Source organism: Pelodiscus sinensis, chromosome 3 (genome assembly GCF_052426305.1).
Source record: "Pelodiscus sinensis isolate ZL-2025 chromosome 3, ASM5242630v1, whole genome shotgun sequence".
Classification (NCBI taxonomy): domain Eukaryota; kingdom Metazoa; phylum Chordata; order Testudines; family Trionychidae; genus Pelodiscus; species Pelodiscus sinensis.
In genome coordinates, this window is record NC_143054.1 from 103,075,528 (window position 1) to 103,089,037 (window position 13,510).

The window sequence follows — 13,510 nt, forward strand, 5'->3', positions numbered from 1 at the left end:
TACATTTCAAACAAAGTTTATGTAGGTGTTAATGGCTTAAGATAAGAAAGGAAAGGATTCTTTTAACAGAATTTTTTTAGTGTTGTAGATATCTGCAAACTCTGATCCCTTACAACTGTGGTCACCATCCTGTCAATCACGATCAACTGGTCGATCGGAAGGGCTCGACCAGTCAATGGCAAGGCGTTCAGGGCCCCCGTTTTCCCTCCCCACCCCCAAGAAGCCCCACTACCTACCTCCAGTGACAATGGAGACAGTGCCGGCTTCCTGCGGGGTGGAAGGAAGTCCGGGAGCTGCATGTCACTTCCCCCTCCCCCAAACAGCTGGCTGGTGTGATACCACAACCTAGGTCTGTGGTGCGCCAGGAACTTGCTGCACAGGGAGGGGGTAGGAGTCCCCAAAAGAGGTGCGCACCGGGGCTTCCCTCCTCTGGGGGGGAGGGGAGTCCCTGGAGAAAGGGGAAAGAGTCCCAGGAGGAGGAGCACACCAGGGCTTCCCTTCTCTCTGCGGGTAGAGGGGAGGAGTTCCAGGAGGAGGCTAGCACCGGGGCTTCCCTCCTCTTCAGAGGGTGGTGTAAGGAGTTCCTAGAGAAGGCGTGTACCAGGGACTCCCTGTCCCGTCCCCACCAACACCCTGACTCTTGCCCCCCCGGCACACTGTCCCAACCCCAGCACCCTGTCCCTGCTCCCGCTGGCATCCCGTCCCCTGCCCCAGGACCCACTGCACCCTTTCCCAGTACCATGTCCCCTGCTCCCTCCAGCACAGTTGGAGCCACATTAGTGAGGAGTGGGGGGGGGAGGAGTTTAGAGGAGGTTTTTTTTGCATCTCACTTGTGTGGCCCCAACTGACTTTTCTGTGGGTCAGTGACCCCTGACTCAAAACAGGTTCCCGCCCTTCTCATAAATAAAGACAATGCTGAAACATTTTGTGTTTGACATGATATTTTATTTAAAAATGAAGCCTGGCCAATTGGGGCCAAACCCCCATCTGGCCACAGCATCACAACACTCCTGTACCCCCCAAACTCCAAACCTAAGCCTATCCTACACTGGACCCCCTGTCCTGAGCCTCTCACATCCCCAAACTCCTGCACCCCCACATCCTTAGTCTTCTGCCACAACACTTCTGTACCATCCACACACTGCAAATCTGTGTCCTGAGCCCATCATATTCCCAACCTCCCTGCCCTGAGCCCCTCATATAACCCAACCCAAACTCCTGCACCCTCACATCCACAAGCCTGTGGCTTGCTCAGTACCCCATCCCTCCACCTGACCCTAACACTCCCCCTCCCCGAGCCAGCACCCCCTTCTCTACCTCTTCCTGCATCCAAATTCCTTCCCAGACCTTGCTCCTCTCACCCCTTCCCACACTCAAATCCTTCATTCCCACCCCAGAGCCCACACATCCTGTCTCAACCCAGTGAAGATACAGCTAGACTGCAGGAGTTTTTCCAGGATTCCAAAGGTATCCTGGAAAAATTGTTCCGCGTCCAGGGACGCGTTTGTTCTTCCGCTTTTCTTAGTGAAAAGGCAAACATGCTCTTTCGGCAACCTCTGTATTCCTCGTTCCATGAGGAATAAGGGGGCTTCCAAAAGAAGAGGTTTTTCTGACATTTGGCCCAGTCTAGACAGGCCAAATGTTGGAAAAACCTCTTCCTACAGAAGAATTGAAAAAAGCGGCAGTGTAGCTGTACCCTGAGAGTGTATAAGAGCTGGGGATAGCAAGTGAGGGAGAGGAGAAGAACAGAGAGGGCGGGGCTTCAAGGAAGGGGTAGCGTCTTGGGGAAGGATGAGGTGGTAGATCTTGGATTGTTCTGAAGTTTAAAAGTGATCTTAGGCATAAAAAGGTTGGAGACCACTGCTTACAATGACATGTATTGTGTGCATACAGATGCAACGTAAAAAAAGTGTGACCTCTTTAAACTAATTACCATAATGAATATGCAAATAAAATATGTTACCAGTCTGCCAAAAACTTGTGAATGGGTTTGCCAGTCCGCGGTATAAAAAAGGTTGGGAATCACTGCCCTAGATAAAGCACATGCATAGAGTTATTTGCCACGCTGTAATGAGGAGTACTAAAAGATGAAGAGGAAGATCTCTTTCTGGATGTAGCTAGATGGATGCACTAAAAAGGTAAAATTCTCTTTTCAAAGTGCCATCCTAATCCAGACTAGTATTCCCATCTTTCCTTGAGTACTAACATTGTACTGACATTATATTAATAGGTCCACCTAGCTATTATACAGTGCATTTCATCACTAGATCTCAAAGCACTTTTAAACAATGGTGCTTGTGCTGTTGAAAGATAGTCAAATGCTTCTTCACAAAGAGGCTTTCAAAGAGCACTCAATGCTTCTTGATCATTTCAGCTAGTTTATATTGGATTCTAATTATAAAATAATTAAATAAAGGTCACTTCCTATTCAAACAAATAAAAATATAAATCAATATAATCTACAAAATATCTCAATCAACAGAAATATATTATTTCATGCGTGAAGCACTTTCTTCTGCTAGCAGGTTCTTCTATAAGGAATGTACACTTCAAAATGTAAAAAAAAAATATCTACTTGTGTGTTGGCTATGCCATTTCTCTATTTGATAGAATTGTAAGATTTATTGTTTACACTAAACTATAATTGCCTTGTTTGTTAAGCTTTAAGTGAAAAGTTGTTTTAAAAGACTCTAGATTGAGTTTATGACAATAGTATTTTAAAATGGTGCAGTCTGTATGAACTGTATTTAATATACAAATACTCAACATTTCCTCTTGGATGGCTCTAGTTCCAACCCACATAATCCCTTCATTTTTTTATATCTCTTATATTCTTCTGCCTAAATGCTTTCCCCCTCATATTAATTCAGTCCAAATTAATAATAAGAAATATTACTTGTGTTTTACTTTAATTTAGTAATCCCTTCTATCCCTCTTAAAGAAGTGTGGGAAAAAGACATCTAGTCTAGCCTCCAGGTTTTTTAATAAGTGGCCAAGCCAAGGCCCACTTAAATTAGTACGAGTTGTTCCACAAACTTCATTAGGCTTTGGATCAGGCACTACAAGCTCAGAGGTAGACATGTCATCTTTTTTTGTGCAAATTGTAAAAATTTGCTTTGGATAATTCTGTGCATTTTCAGAGCAGATTAGGAATAGCATTGTGTCAGTAATAAAGTGAGTCTCCTACAACCAAAAAGGACTGTGTTGGAAATATTATTTCTTACTATATTGAGTCACTTAGAACTTCTTTTTCACATTTTATGTCGGTTGTTGGCCATTTACAGCAAGATAGTATGTATCTGTGGGTATGTCTACACTACCCCCCTAGTTCGAACTAGGGGGGTAATGTATGCATACCGAACTTGCTAATGAAGCCCGGGATTTGAATTTCCCGGGCTTCATTAGCATAAAGCCGGCACCACCATTTTTAAAAGCCGGCTAGTGCGAACCCCGTGCCGCGCGGCTACACGCGGCACGGACTAGATAGTTCGGATTAGGCTTCCTCGAGGTGTACAGATAGTGTACAGAGGTGTACAGATAGTGTACACCTCGAGGTGTACAGATAGTTCGGATTAGGAAGCCTAATCCGAACTATCTAGTCCGTGCCGCGTGTAGCCGCGCGGCACGGGGTTCGCACTAGCCGGCTTTTAAAAATGGCGGCGCCGGCTTTATGCTAATGAAGCCCGGGAAATTCAAATCCCGGGCTTCATTAGCAAGTTCGGTATGCATACATTACCCCCCTAGTTCGAACAAGGGGGGTAGTGTAGACATACCCTGTGTTCCCTATAATTTGTGCTCTTCTATAGCCACTCAAGAGATTAAAATGCCACCCATATGATTAGCAGAGCACCGATAGCTAGGTTCTTTGTTTCTAGGTGGTGCACATTTGCACATGCCTAAATGCACAGAAAAAAATGTATTCCAAACATAGAAGGAAAAAATCCGCACATAGATAAAAAAGACTTGAGGGAACAGTGGTTTATAATACTGCAGGCACTGAATAGATAATGCTAATATGGCATTTAATGCCCCCAAAAAAATATCCAGCCCGCTCTCCCAGAGACTGTTTTTCAATATGATAAGAAGGTCCTAGTTCATTCTTGGTTAGGGAAATGATCTAATAATATCAAAACTTTTTATCAGTTACCATTGTTTGAGGTGGTTGGCATCAACGTGATTTAAAAGACAAATTTTATGGAAATTGCTTTATCACCTGCCCTTAATTATGTGTTTTTGTATGTTTATTATACTAATTGAAATAGCAAAGGAAAAGCTTCAGTTTGATCCTATAAACAGGATGTGCTTATAATCGATGATCTGAAGTGTAAAAGTGCGGACGGTTTGTTTATTATGGCAAACAGCAAAAATAAAATCATGTTCTCTGGCTAGTGTATTTTGTGTTCTGATAATATTTTTTGCATTTTTTTAATCCTTCAAAGGATGCAGATACTAATGCCAGCTTAACCAGTTTTGTAGTGGCATGTAGTATTGGAAATGTTACCATCCAGGACCTTCAGGATGCCGTCAAGATTACAATTAAACATACCCTATTCCAGGTGAGAAAAAAACTGTATAGCCAGCCAGTGGAAGATTTCAAGTTGTATCTGGCAGTGGTAAAATCAGTGGTAGAAAGATTATCACTGATTTTGTTAGGTTTAAAGAAAAAATTCCAGTTGAGAAAAAAAATTGTTAAAAAACATACAAATAATCTAGTGTTTAATAATCATGTTGTGGGTAATTTGACCTGTCTTGCTACAGTTTCCATGCTGAGGTGGGCTATGTCTAGACTGGCATGATTTTCCGCAAATGCTTTTAATGGAAAAGTTTAAAGTTTTTCCATTAAAGCATTTGCGGAAAAGAGCGTCTAGATTGGCGTCCGTGCCAATCTAGACACGGTTTTGCTCAAGAAAGCCCCGATCGCCATTTTCGCGATCAGGGCTTTTTTGCACAAAACAATTCCGCGTTGTCTACACTGGCCCTCTTGCGCAAAAGCATTTGTGCAAGAGGGCTTTTGCCCGAACAGGAGCAGCATAGCATTTCCGCAAGAACACTGACAATCTTACATGAGATCGTCAGTGTTCTTGCAGAAATTCAAGTGGCCAGTGTAGACAGCTGGCAAGCTTTTGTGGAAAAACTTGCCAGTCTAGACGCAGCTGTGGATTCTTTGACCAGACATGAACCGTTTTATTAATAGTCCCTCAAGGAACATTGCTATTCCTTAGTTTTCTGCAAAGTAACACAGAACTGTTAAAAAATGACCAATATTATTGATGGGAAAGGAAAGCCCCCCCAAAATCTAGTCTCTTGTCACATTTTTTTTATCAGGTTTGTTTTGTTTTGTTTTTTTTTTGTTTTGTTTTGTTTTTAATCTCCATATGGTTCTCATTTAGCTCTCAGTTATGCTGGTGAAAACCGAGAGAAATTCCACTGGAGGCAATGGAGTCACATTGATGTTAAATATTTTAACTGAGGAGATCTTGGGGAAGAGAAAGAGGAAATAATATTTCATATTTCAGTTAACTTAGTCTTGCTGTTCATTATGAAAGCCACTTCCAGGCCAATCTGGATGGTCTACACTGCACCCTTACCTCAAAATTTTGTAATAATTTTGGACTAGCTTATTTTGAAATTTGGCACTGCCTACACACTGCCAAATTTCAAAATAAAGCACTATTCTGAAACGTCCCTTAACCCTTGTGGAACGAGGATTACAGGGACACCAGAATAGCATGCCTGTAATTTTGAAATCTATTTAAAATAATAGGCTGCTTTAAAGGTGCAGAATAGCTATTTTAGGTATCTCAAAATAACTCTGCAGTGTAGATGTAGCCTAAGTGGATTCAGTAAGTTACACCCTTCAATTTTTACCCATCACTGAATGCCAGTTACCTGGAGAATCCTGTGGGAGACAATTAACAAAGGAAGCCAAAAAGCAGAAGTTCTTCTGCTTAGGCCCTGACCTTGCAAAGACTTCATTCACCTGCTTAATTTCAATGAGGGTACATACACTGTGTAAAATTAAGCCTGTGTATGAAATTTTACAAGGCCATGGCCAGATTTAGAGCAAAACTGTGTTTTTAAAACTGCAAGACCCTGATCCCTGACTGGGCTTGTAGACACTACTGCAGTCCAAGTAACAATAATATTTCTCTTCCGTTTTTGTATGAAAACGTAAGTAATTGAATTCCTGATATATTTGTACATTTTAATCAACTGTATATTTTAATAAATGAAAATGTTCACTTGTATATATGTATTTAGGAGGATCCTAATCCTACCTGTGTCTTCTGGGATACGAACAAAAACAGTAAGTTTAAAAATATTGTCAATTATTTCACACGAGGAATAAAAATGTACCATTTTTTAAATCAAACACACTTGACACTGGAATAGACAGTGTTTAAGATATACAGATTCCATTCTAATTGAATACAAAGATGCAGTTCTATAGGGTTTTTTCCTCTCTTCCTTATCAGTACAAAATAGTAAAAATAAATTATTGAAACCATGAGATGCTATTGCTTTGCTACTGCTTGAAACAGAGATAGAATGCTACGAAAACAGTGGGTGTGAAACAGGCAAAAAGGTGTGTTTGAGAATGGTCTTATAAGGGGAAGGTTTTCAGCCTGACGTAGTGGGTGAAGAGTGGAAATGCAGATAGATGAGCTCAAGAGAATGGGGCAAGTTACAAATAAAGGATAGAGAAACTGGACAAGGACCTAAACTGGATATAGAATATGAAGGAAGATGGGGGAGAGTCTGTTGCAAGCAATAGATCAGGGGTGGGCAATAATTTTTAATGGGGGTGCCACTCCAAGATTTTGGCAATTGGTCAAGGGCTGCACTTTTATAGAGAAAGTGCAGGGTCTGAGATGAAGGTTGGATGCAGAAGGGATCTTGGGGTACGTGACTGGGGTACAGGAGGGAGTGTAGGGTCTGAGAGAGCATTTGGGTGAAGGAGGGGACTGTGATCTGGAGCAGGGGCTTGGGGTACAGGGTCCAGATGGGAGTATGGGTGCAGGAGAAGATTCTGGCTTGGGGGAGGAGCTCTAAGATGGGGTGCAAGGTCTGGGAAGGAGTTGTGACTTGGATGAAGGGGGTGCAGAGGGTTTGGGCGGTGACCTGGTGCAAGAGAATGGGGTGCACGGTCAGGGAGGGGGTATGGTTGCAGGAGAGGATTTTAGCCTGGGAGAGTAATGTACGAGGGAGTGCAGGGTCTGGGAGAGTGTTATGGCCTGGAAGAAGGGGGTACAGAGGGTTTGGATGTTGGCATGGGATAGGTAGTTGGGGTGGAAAGAGGGGGAGTGGTGCCAGAGGCAAGCTTTGGCTGGGAGGCGCTTACCTAGGTGGCACCCAGCCAGCAGCCCTGCAGAAATCTGAGGCAGACTGTCTGCTGCAGTCCAAGGCTGCAGGCTGCTCCATGTGGCTCTTCTCTGGGCATAGGAGGTGGGGAGGGAGGGAAGGAGGATCCAATGGAGGGAAGGGGGGTCCCCATTGGAAAGTGGCCAATGGGAGCTGAGAGATTTTGCTGGGGGCAGAGGGGACAGAGTGAGAAGTCTCCCTCCTCCCTCCCCAGCCATCCAAAGCAGAGAGCAGCTGGATGTTTAAAGAGTGAGCTGTTCTCTGCCTACAGGTTCTGGCGAGGCAGCCGTGGACTGGATCTGGTGGCTTGGTGAGCCAGATCTGGTCTGCTGGCAGCCTCTTGCCCACCTCTGTGATAGAGTATGGTGGATAGAAGAGAATCTAAGCAATCTGCTTGCTTAATCTACCTCTCTGTCAGAGTACTGAAATGACAAAAAATCTTGGAAATCAAATACTCCTGCACTGATAAATATAATTCTTAATTGATAAATAGCGTGTTACGAGATTTGACACATTTTGTGAAATTTTTCTACTTTAAAGTATATTTGATTTCGTGTAGCCTTTCTATAAGGCTGCTAAAGAAATTGTGCGGTGATTTTGTGGATTTTGTTTGCAGTTGTAAGAGTCTGTATTGCTTGATTTCTGTAGATGGTAATGGTGGCTGGAACTCTAGTGGCTGTATTGCACAAGCAGAATCAAATGAGAATGAGACAGTTTGCTTATGCAATCACCTCACACATTTTGGGGTCCTGATGGTAAGTGAACCTTTATTGTTTGCTGTTTTGAGGAACCACAGTGTAATGATTTTGTTAGGAGTTAGGAAAGCTACAGAGGCATGGATACAGAGCTGCAGTGTTATACAGGAACCTTCCCTAAAATAAAAGTTGCTCCAGAACTAATCCTGAAAAGACTGTAGCACAATCAATCTTGTTCCTGGCTGGGTCCCAGCAGTGCTATTCAGCCCAAATAATAGTTAATAACATACTGTCATCTGCAAGATAACTCTTGAGTGTTAGTGGTTGGACTTGGGTACAAAAGAAGGCCATCATTCAGTGGAAGTAAAGCAGATTCCAAACAGAAAACTTGTCAATGCTGAGGCAGAAAACAGAAAGCTCTTTCAGAAAGAGGCATGTGTGGATAGGGAAGAGGGAGTTCTTTTGAAAGAAGAGGAAAGAGGAAAAAGCACAGGTGCCCTGGTGGCCATTCCATCCATAGTAATCACAGCTGAAATGCAAGACAACGTCCATTCAGTGTTGACACTATATTTCAAAAAAGCAGATCACTTTTTCGATGTGCTTTGGCAGTGTGGGCGCTCTCTTTTGGAAGAAGTTTTTTGGGAAGATCTCTTCTGAAAAAGCTTCTTCTGAAAGAAGCCTGCAGTCTAGACGTAGCCTGAGAAGTAATGACTCTGTCTGCAGAGAGGCTGAGAAGATTGCAGAAGAGAGGTGGGGAGGGGGGGCAGGGATTTACAGAGTGTGATAAAAGCCAGTGTTATATAGAGATAGAGTGGGCTGTGTTGGGAATCTGGCACCTGAAAAATGGAAAGATGTAGGATGGTGAGGGCAAATGAAGTAAGAGAAAATACCATAGGATTAGTAAGAGGGCAAGAGAAAGAGAAAAAAAATCTGATGTAGAAAGACAGATACAAAAAGAGAGAGAGAAAGCAGGCCTTAGTATTAGGAAGTGAGAGAAAAGGGGAAGATATATGCCCTGCTATCAGGTAGAAATGCCACTGAAGAGGAAAAGTCAAGTCCAAAGAGCGTAACAAAATCCCTTTCTGCATGTCAACAGGCTGCAGATAAGAGATTTATATTTATATTTTTAATGTCAAAATGTATTAACTAATCAATGTAGTTAGGGAAAAAAATCAATACTTGCTGTATTCAGTATTAATGGGCTTGATTTGACCGTGTGGTGTACTACTCTCGTCAGTATATTCCAGGGTACACCACCTCTACTGGAAGAAAGTAGATCCATAGGAAACTTATGGTTGTGCAAAGCATCTGCCAATTTTGCTCTTCCAGAGGTATGGAGCAGAACCTCCCAATTGGATAGCACTAGTTAAAATAAGGTATAGCCAATATAACCAAAGGCTGCACTGTTTCAGCACTCATGCCCCCCAGACACCTTGAACAATACCTTGTATTTGAAGCCTTTTTTGCAGGACTCTCAGGGAATGGCTACATAGTGAACATGGTTTACCTTTCTGTGGGGCAGTGTTGCCCCCTGAAATGTATATAGCCTTGCACCAGTGAGGTGTATCTAAATATTTCTAAAATAAAACATATAAAAAGGAAGGAAAGGCATGAAATACACGCAATCTTTTTGAAAAGTCTGAAGATTTTCTGGGTTCCCACATCTTTAGCAACTTTACTCAGTATTGCACTGTGGCTTTCTCTCTAATATTAACATTCTTTGGCTCCAGAAACATTCTGCCAGAGAGGATGTGGCTACGTGTGCAGGTACATATGTTTTGATTTAACCAGTTTAACAAGGACCTTTAAAAAAGAAAAATGATAAATATTTGAAATACCAAGAGATAAAATGAAGAGAAACAGAAAAATCTTTTACAGCACAGGGGAGCCATATATTTTAAAATTTGGTTTTCCAGAGCCTCACAATATAGTTGCTTTCTTCACATCTTGCTTGAATTTAAATAGGAAAAATGTCATAAGGCTTTTTATTCTTTAGCAGACTAATTACATTCAATCTTCCCATGACAAAATAGGACAAAATGAGCTTTCTTTAGGATATGCTCAATGAGTCCTTTCTCTTGAATGTTTTTGTGGGAAACGAAAAGGAAATCTGAATTTTGGCTGGCTTCCACTGGAAGATTTTAACATAATTGTACATGGTTTTTCTGTTTTAATAATCCTGCTTGAACACAGTTACTTTCACAGGATAGTCTCTGCATTTAAATGTACTGTCTTACAAGTGTCTGACACCTAGACACAGTCAGACAATAGACCAGTTTAGCTACATCAGTTAGGGGGTAGAAAAATTCAGACCTAAGAGCAATGCAGTTATGTTAACCAAAAGCTCCAAGTAGACAGCTCTAGGTGAACAGAAGAATTCTTCTTCAGTGCCTCTTACAGAGGTGGATTACCTATCCCAATGGGAGAATCCCTTCAGTCAGCATAAGTGATGTCCACATTGAAGTGCTTGCTGCAGCAGTGCATCTGTACTGCTATAGAATGTTAAGTGAAGACAAGCCTTCGGAAAAAAGAAATATCACCTATTCAACTGATAGCTCCCCAGAGGGATCTGAATCTTGTTCTCTCTGTGCTAATGAAGATTCCCTTTGGGCTTTTAGCATCATGTTCTATGTCCCTCCTTTCTATGAAAGTTGCCTTTCTTGTTACTACCACTTCCATGAGAAGAGTTGGCGAAGTCAGTTCTATGATGGCACACCTGCCTGTCATGGCTTTCCACAGAAATAAAGTCTCCCTAAGAGCCCCAAATTCTTATAAAAATGATTTCTCAATATTACATCAATCAAGCATTTACCTGTTTTCTTTTTAAAACCATGTGCACCAGCAGAGAAATGTCAAAGAGCTCTGAATTTCTTAAGCCAATCAGGAAGTTTCCTAGACTATTTATTGCAATCACAGAGAGAATCAAGGGACAGGTCACCTCCATCCAGAAAATCTTCGAATGGATTTTGGGGTGTGGCAAACTCTGCTAGCTGCTGTCTGGTCTACCTGTCCCTCCAGGGTTTGAGCTAACTTCACAAGGACTCACACTTTGATCTTAGTCTCCCTTCAGAATATGCCACTCATTGACTTGTATAGAGAGGCCATGTGGAACTCTGTACAAATCTTTGCTATGTATTATGACATAGTGCAAGACTAAGCAGTAGATTCCTCCTTTGGTGTGGTGGGCCTCCATATTATTGTTTCATCCTCATTCTTGCCTCCTCCTCCTCCTCCTCCATAGGTACTATTTGTTCGTTATCCTCAGTTCAATATGACAGGGATCATCAAAGAAGAAAAGGAGGTTATTTACACATAACCCGAGGTTCTTTGAGATGTGTGGTCTCTCATTGTATTCCACTTCTCATCCTCCTTCCTCTCTGCTATGGATCTGTTGAATTTGTGGTGGAGAAGAACTAAGAGTGGTCAGTCCACCCACTCTTTATTACCTGACACAGAAACATGAGGCAAGCCAGGGTATATGTGAAGACCAATGGGAACGACTTTTCAAATTCTCCAACTCCAGGCACATGGTACATATGCATAACCCTCAAGGGAATACATACAAGGACCACACATTTTGAAGAACCTCCATTTACAAGCAAGTAGTCTTCTCTTGTGCCGCTATGTTTTCAAGGTATACGGGAAGAAAGTCGGAGGATATAAACTAAATATCCAGTAAACTCAGCCTCCAGCATTGGGATTATATAGATATCACAAAATAGTTCTTGAATTTTTGCTTGACTTCTCACCAACAAACTGTGTCATGCTCATTAAAAAGGGGATTTGCTGTAACTTAAGCCTCTTTCTCTTCTCTCATATAGGATCTCCAAAGAACTGCTTCACGAATAGATCCACACAATACCAAAGTCCTCACCTTTGTCACCTATATTGGTTGTGGGATATCTGCCATATTTTCAGCTGCAACTCTTCTGACATATATTGCTTTTGAGTAAGTATTTGTGATATAAAAAACCATTCAAAACAAACGTCTTGTTTGTAATGAATTAACACGCTAACCGTGGGCCAGGACTTCTGTTTGACTGGATGTGGTGAAGAGATAGCCACTTATTTCACAAAATGTGGCTGAATAACACTGTGTTCCACTGATAGATGTGGACTGTTTCTTGCAGCAGCCCTAGTCCTTCTTCTCTCTTCCTGGTCTGGCTACTTTGTATTGTTCAGGCTGGACAAAATAGTGGAATTTTGATCCCAAATAATCTTCTTGTAGGATATAATGTGTCCTTTTATATATTAATTAAAATCTACTAACACATTTCTCAGTCTTTTTTGAAACCCCCTACTTAGGCCTCATAGTTCCTTAAATATAACAGGAAAAATCCTGCCCTTTCAGGCTGGAGACAGTCAGTAGAGAGGGGAAGTGAGATGAAGATATGCCATCTACACAGCAATTTTGAAAACATCCTACGGAAATGGCAGGGGATAAGGAGACTCCGCAATGGCAGAGTGCTGGGGCAGATGGGAAACAGAGGCGAAGTGAAGCTGTGCCAGCTTCCAGCCACACAATGACATGAATAATCCTGCTGTTACAGGGCATGGATCACAAGAGAGGAAATTATATAATGGAGTGCTCGGTGGAGCTCTTAAAAAGTACCCATGTGTACCCTAATTACTGCATTCTGCACAGTCCCTATGGTATTATGCTATGGTCCAAAGACGACATAATGTGCTGGGGAGGTTTCCAGCACATAAACTGCAGTATGCAGTAGTTAAAAGGAAAATTTATTTGATTTTAAGTTCATTAGGATGTTACAGACCATTGAAAATGAGAATCTGTGGTGGACTATGTTCCATTAAAAAAATAAATGAACTTTTATTTTAAAAAAATCAGAAGTTAGCTCTTGGTCGATACTTCATCTTTAAAGCTTTTTCTTTCAATTTATCTACATAATCCAATGAACTACAAAATATGTTTTGAAATGTAATTTGTCTGTGGGGGGTTATATGTACACAATAAATTAGATACCCAGTATAATGACAGCAAGGTAATTTGTTAATGAATTGTTGCTGCTGGTCAGAAATAGCTGTGGTTTTCTGCTGAAAAAATGGAGCAGAGGATTTCAAAAATAGGCCATTAAAGTTCATACATCATAAAAGACATCTTTTAGAAAGTGGAAGTCAAATCCTAGTGAGGAAAATAGAAAGGAGCATAAACTTTGTCAAATTAAATGTAAAAATATAATAAGAAAAGCCAAAAAGGAGTTTGAAGAACAGCTATCCAAAAAGTCAAAAAGTAATAGCAAAATGTTTTTTAAATACATCAGACGCAGGAAACCTGCCAAACAACCAGTGGGGCCCTTGGACAATCGAGATGCTAAAGGAGCATTCAGAGATGATAAAGTCATTGTGGAGAAGCTAAATGAATTCTTTGTTTCAGTCTTCACGGCTGAGGATCTTGGAGAGATTCCCAAACCTGAGCTATTCTTTTTAGGAGA

At 41.6% G+C, this 13,510-nt stretch overlaps 1 protein-coding gene across 8 annotated transcripts in view; it reads left to right on the top strand.

Moving 5' to 3' along the window:
- ADGRG6 (adhesion G protein-coupled receptor G6) overlaps positions 1-13,510 on the top strand; it is a 164,767-nt gene that overhangs the window by 122,815 nt on the left and 28,442 nt on the right. For all 8 annotated transcript variants that reach the window (XM_075924316.2, XM_075924318.2, XM_075924317.2 and 5 more), the window contains 4 exons: positions 4,440-4,556; positions 6,262-6,307; positions 8,011-8,117; positions 11,879-12,006. In XM_075924316.2, coding sequence (XP_075780431.1) covers positions 4,440-4,556; positions 6,262-6,307; positions 8,011-8,117; positions 11,879-12,006 — 398 coding nt within the window. The remainder of the gene's footprint in view (positions 1-4,439; positions 4,557-6,261; positions 6,308-8,010; positions 8,118-11,878; positions 12,007-13,510) is intronic.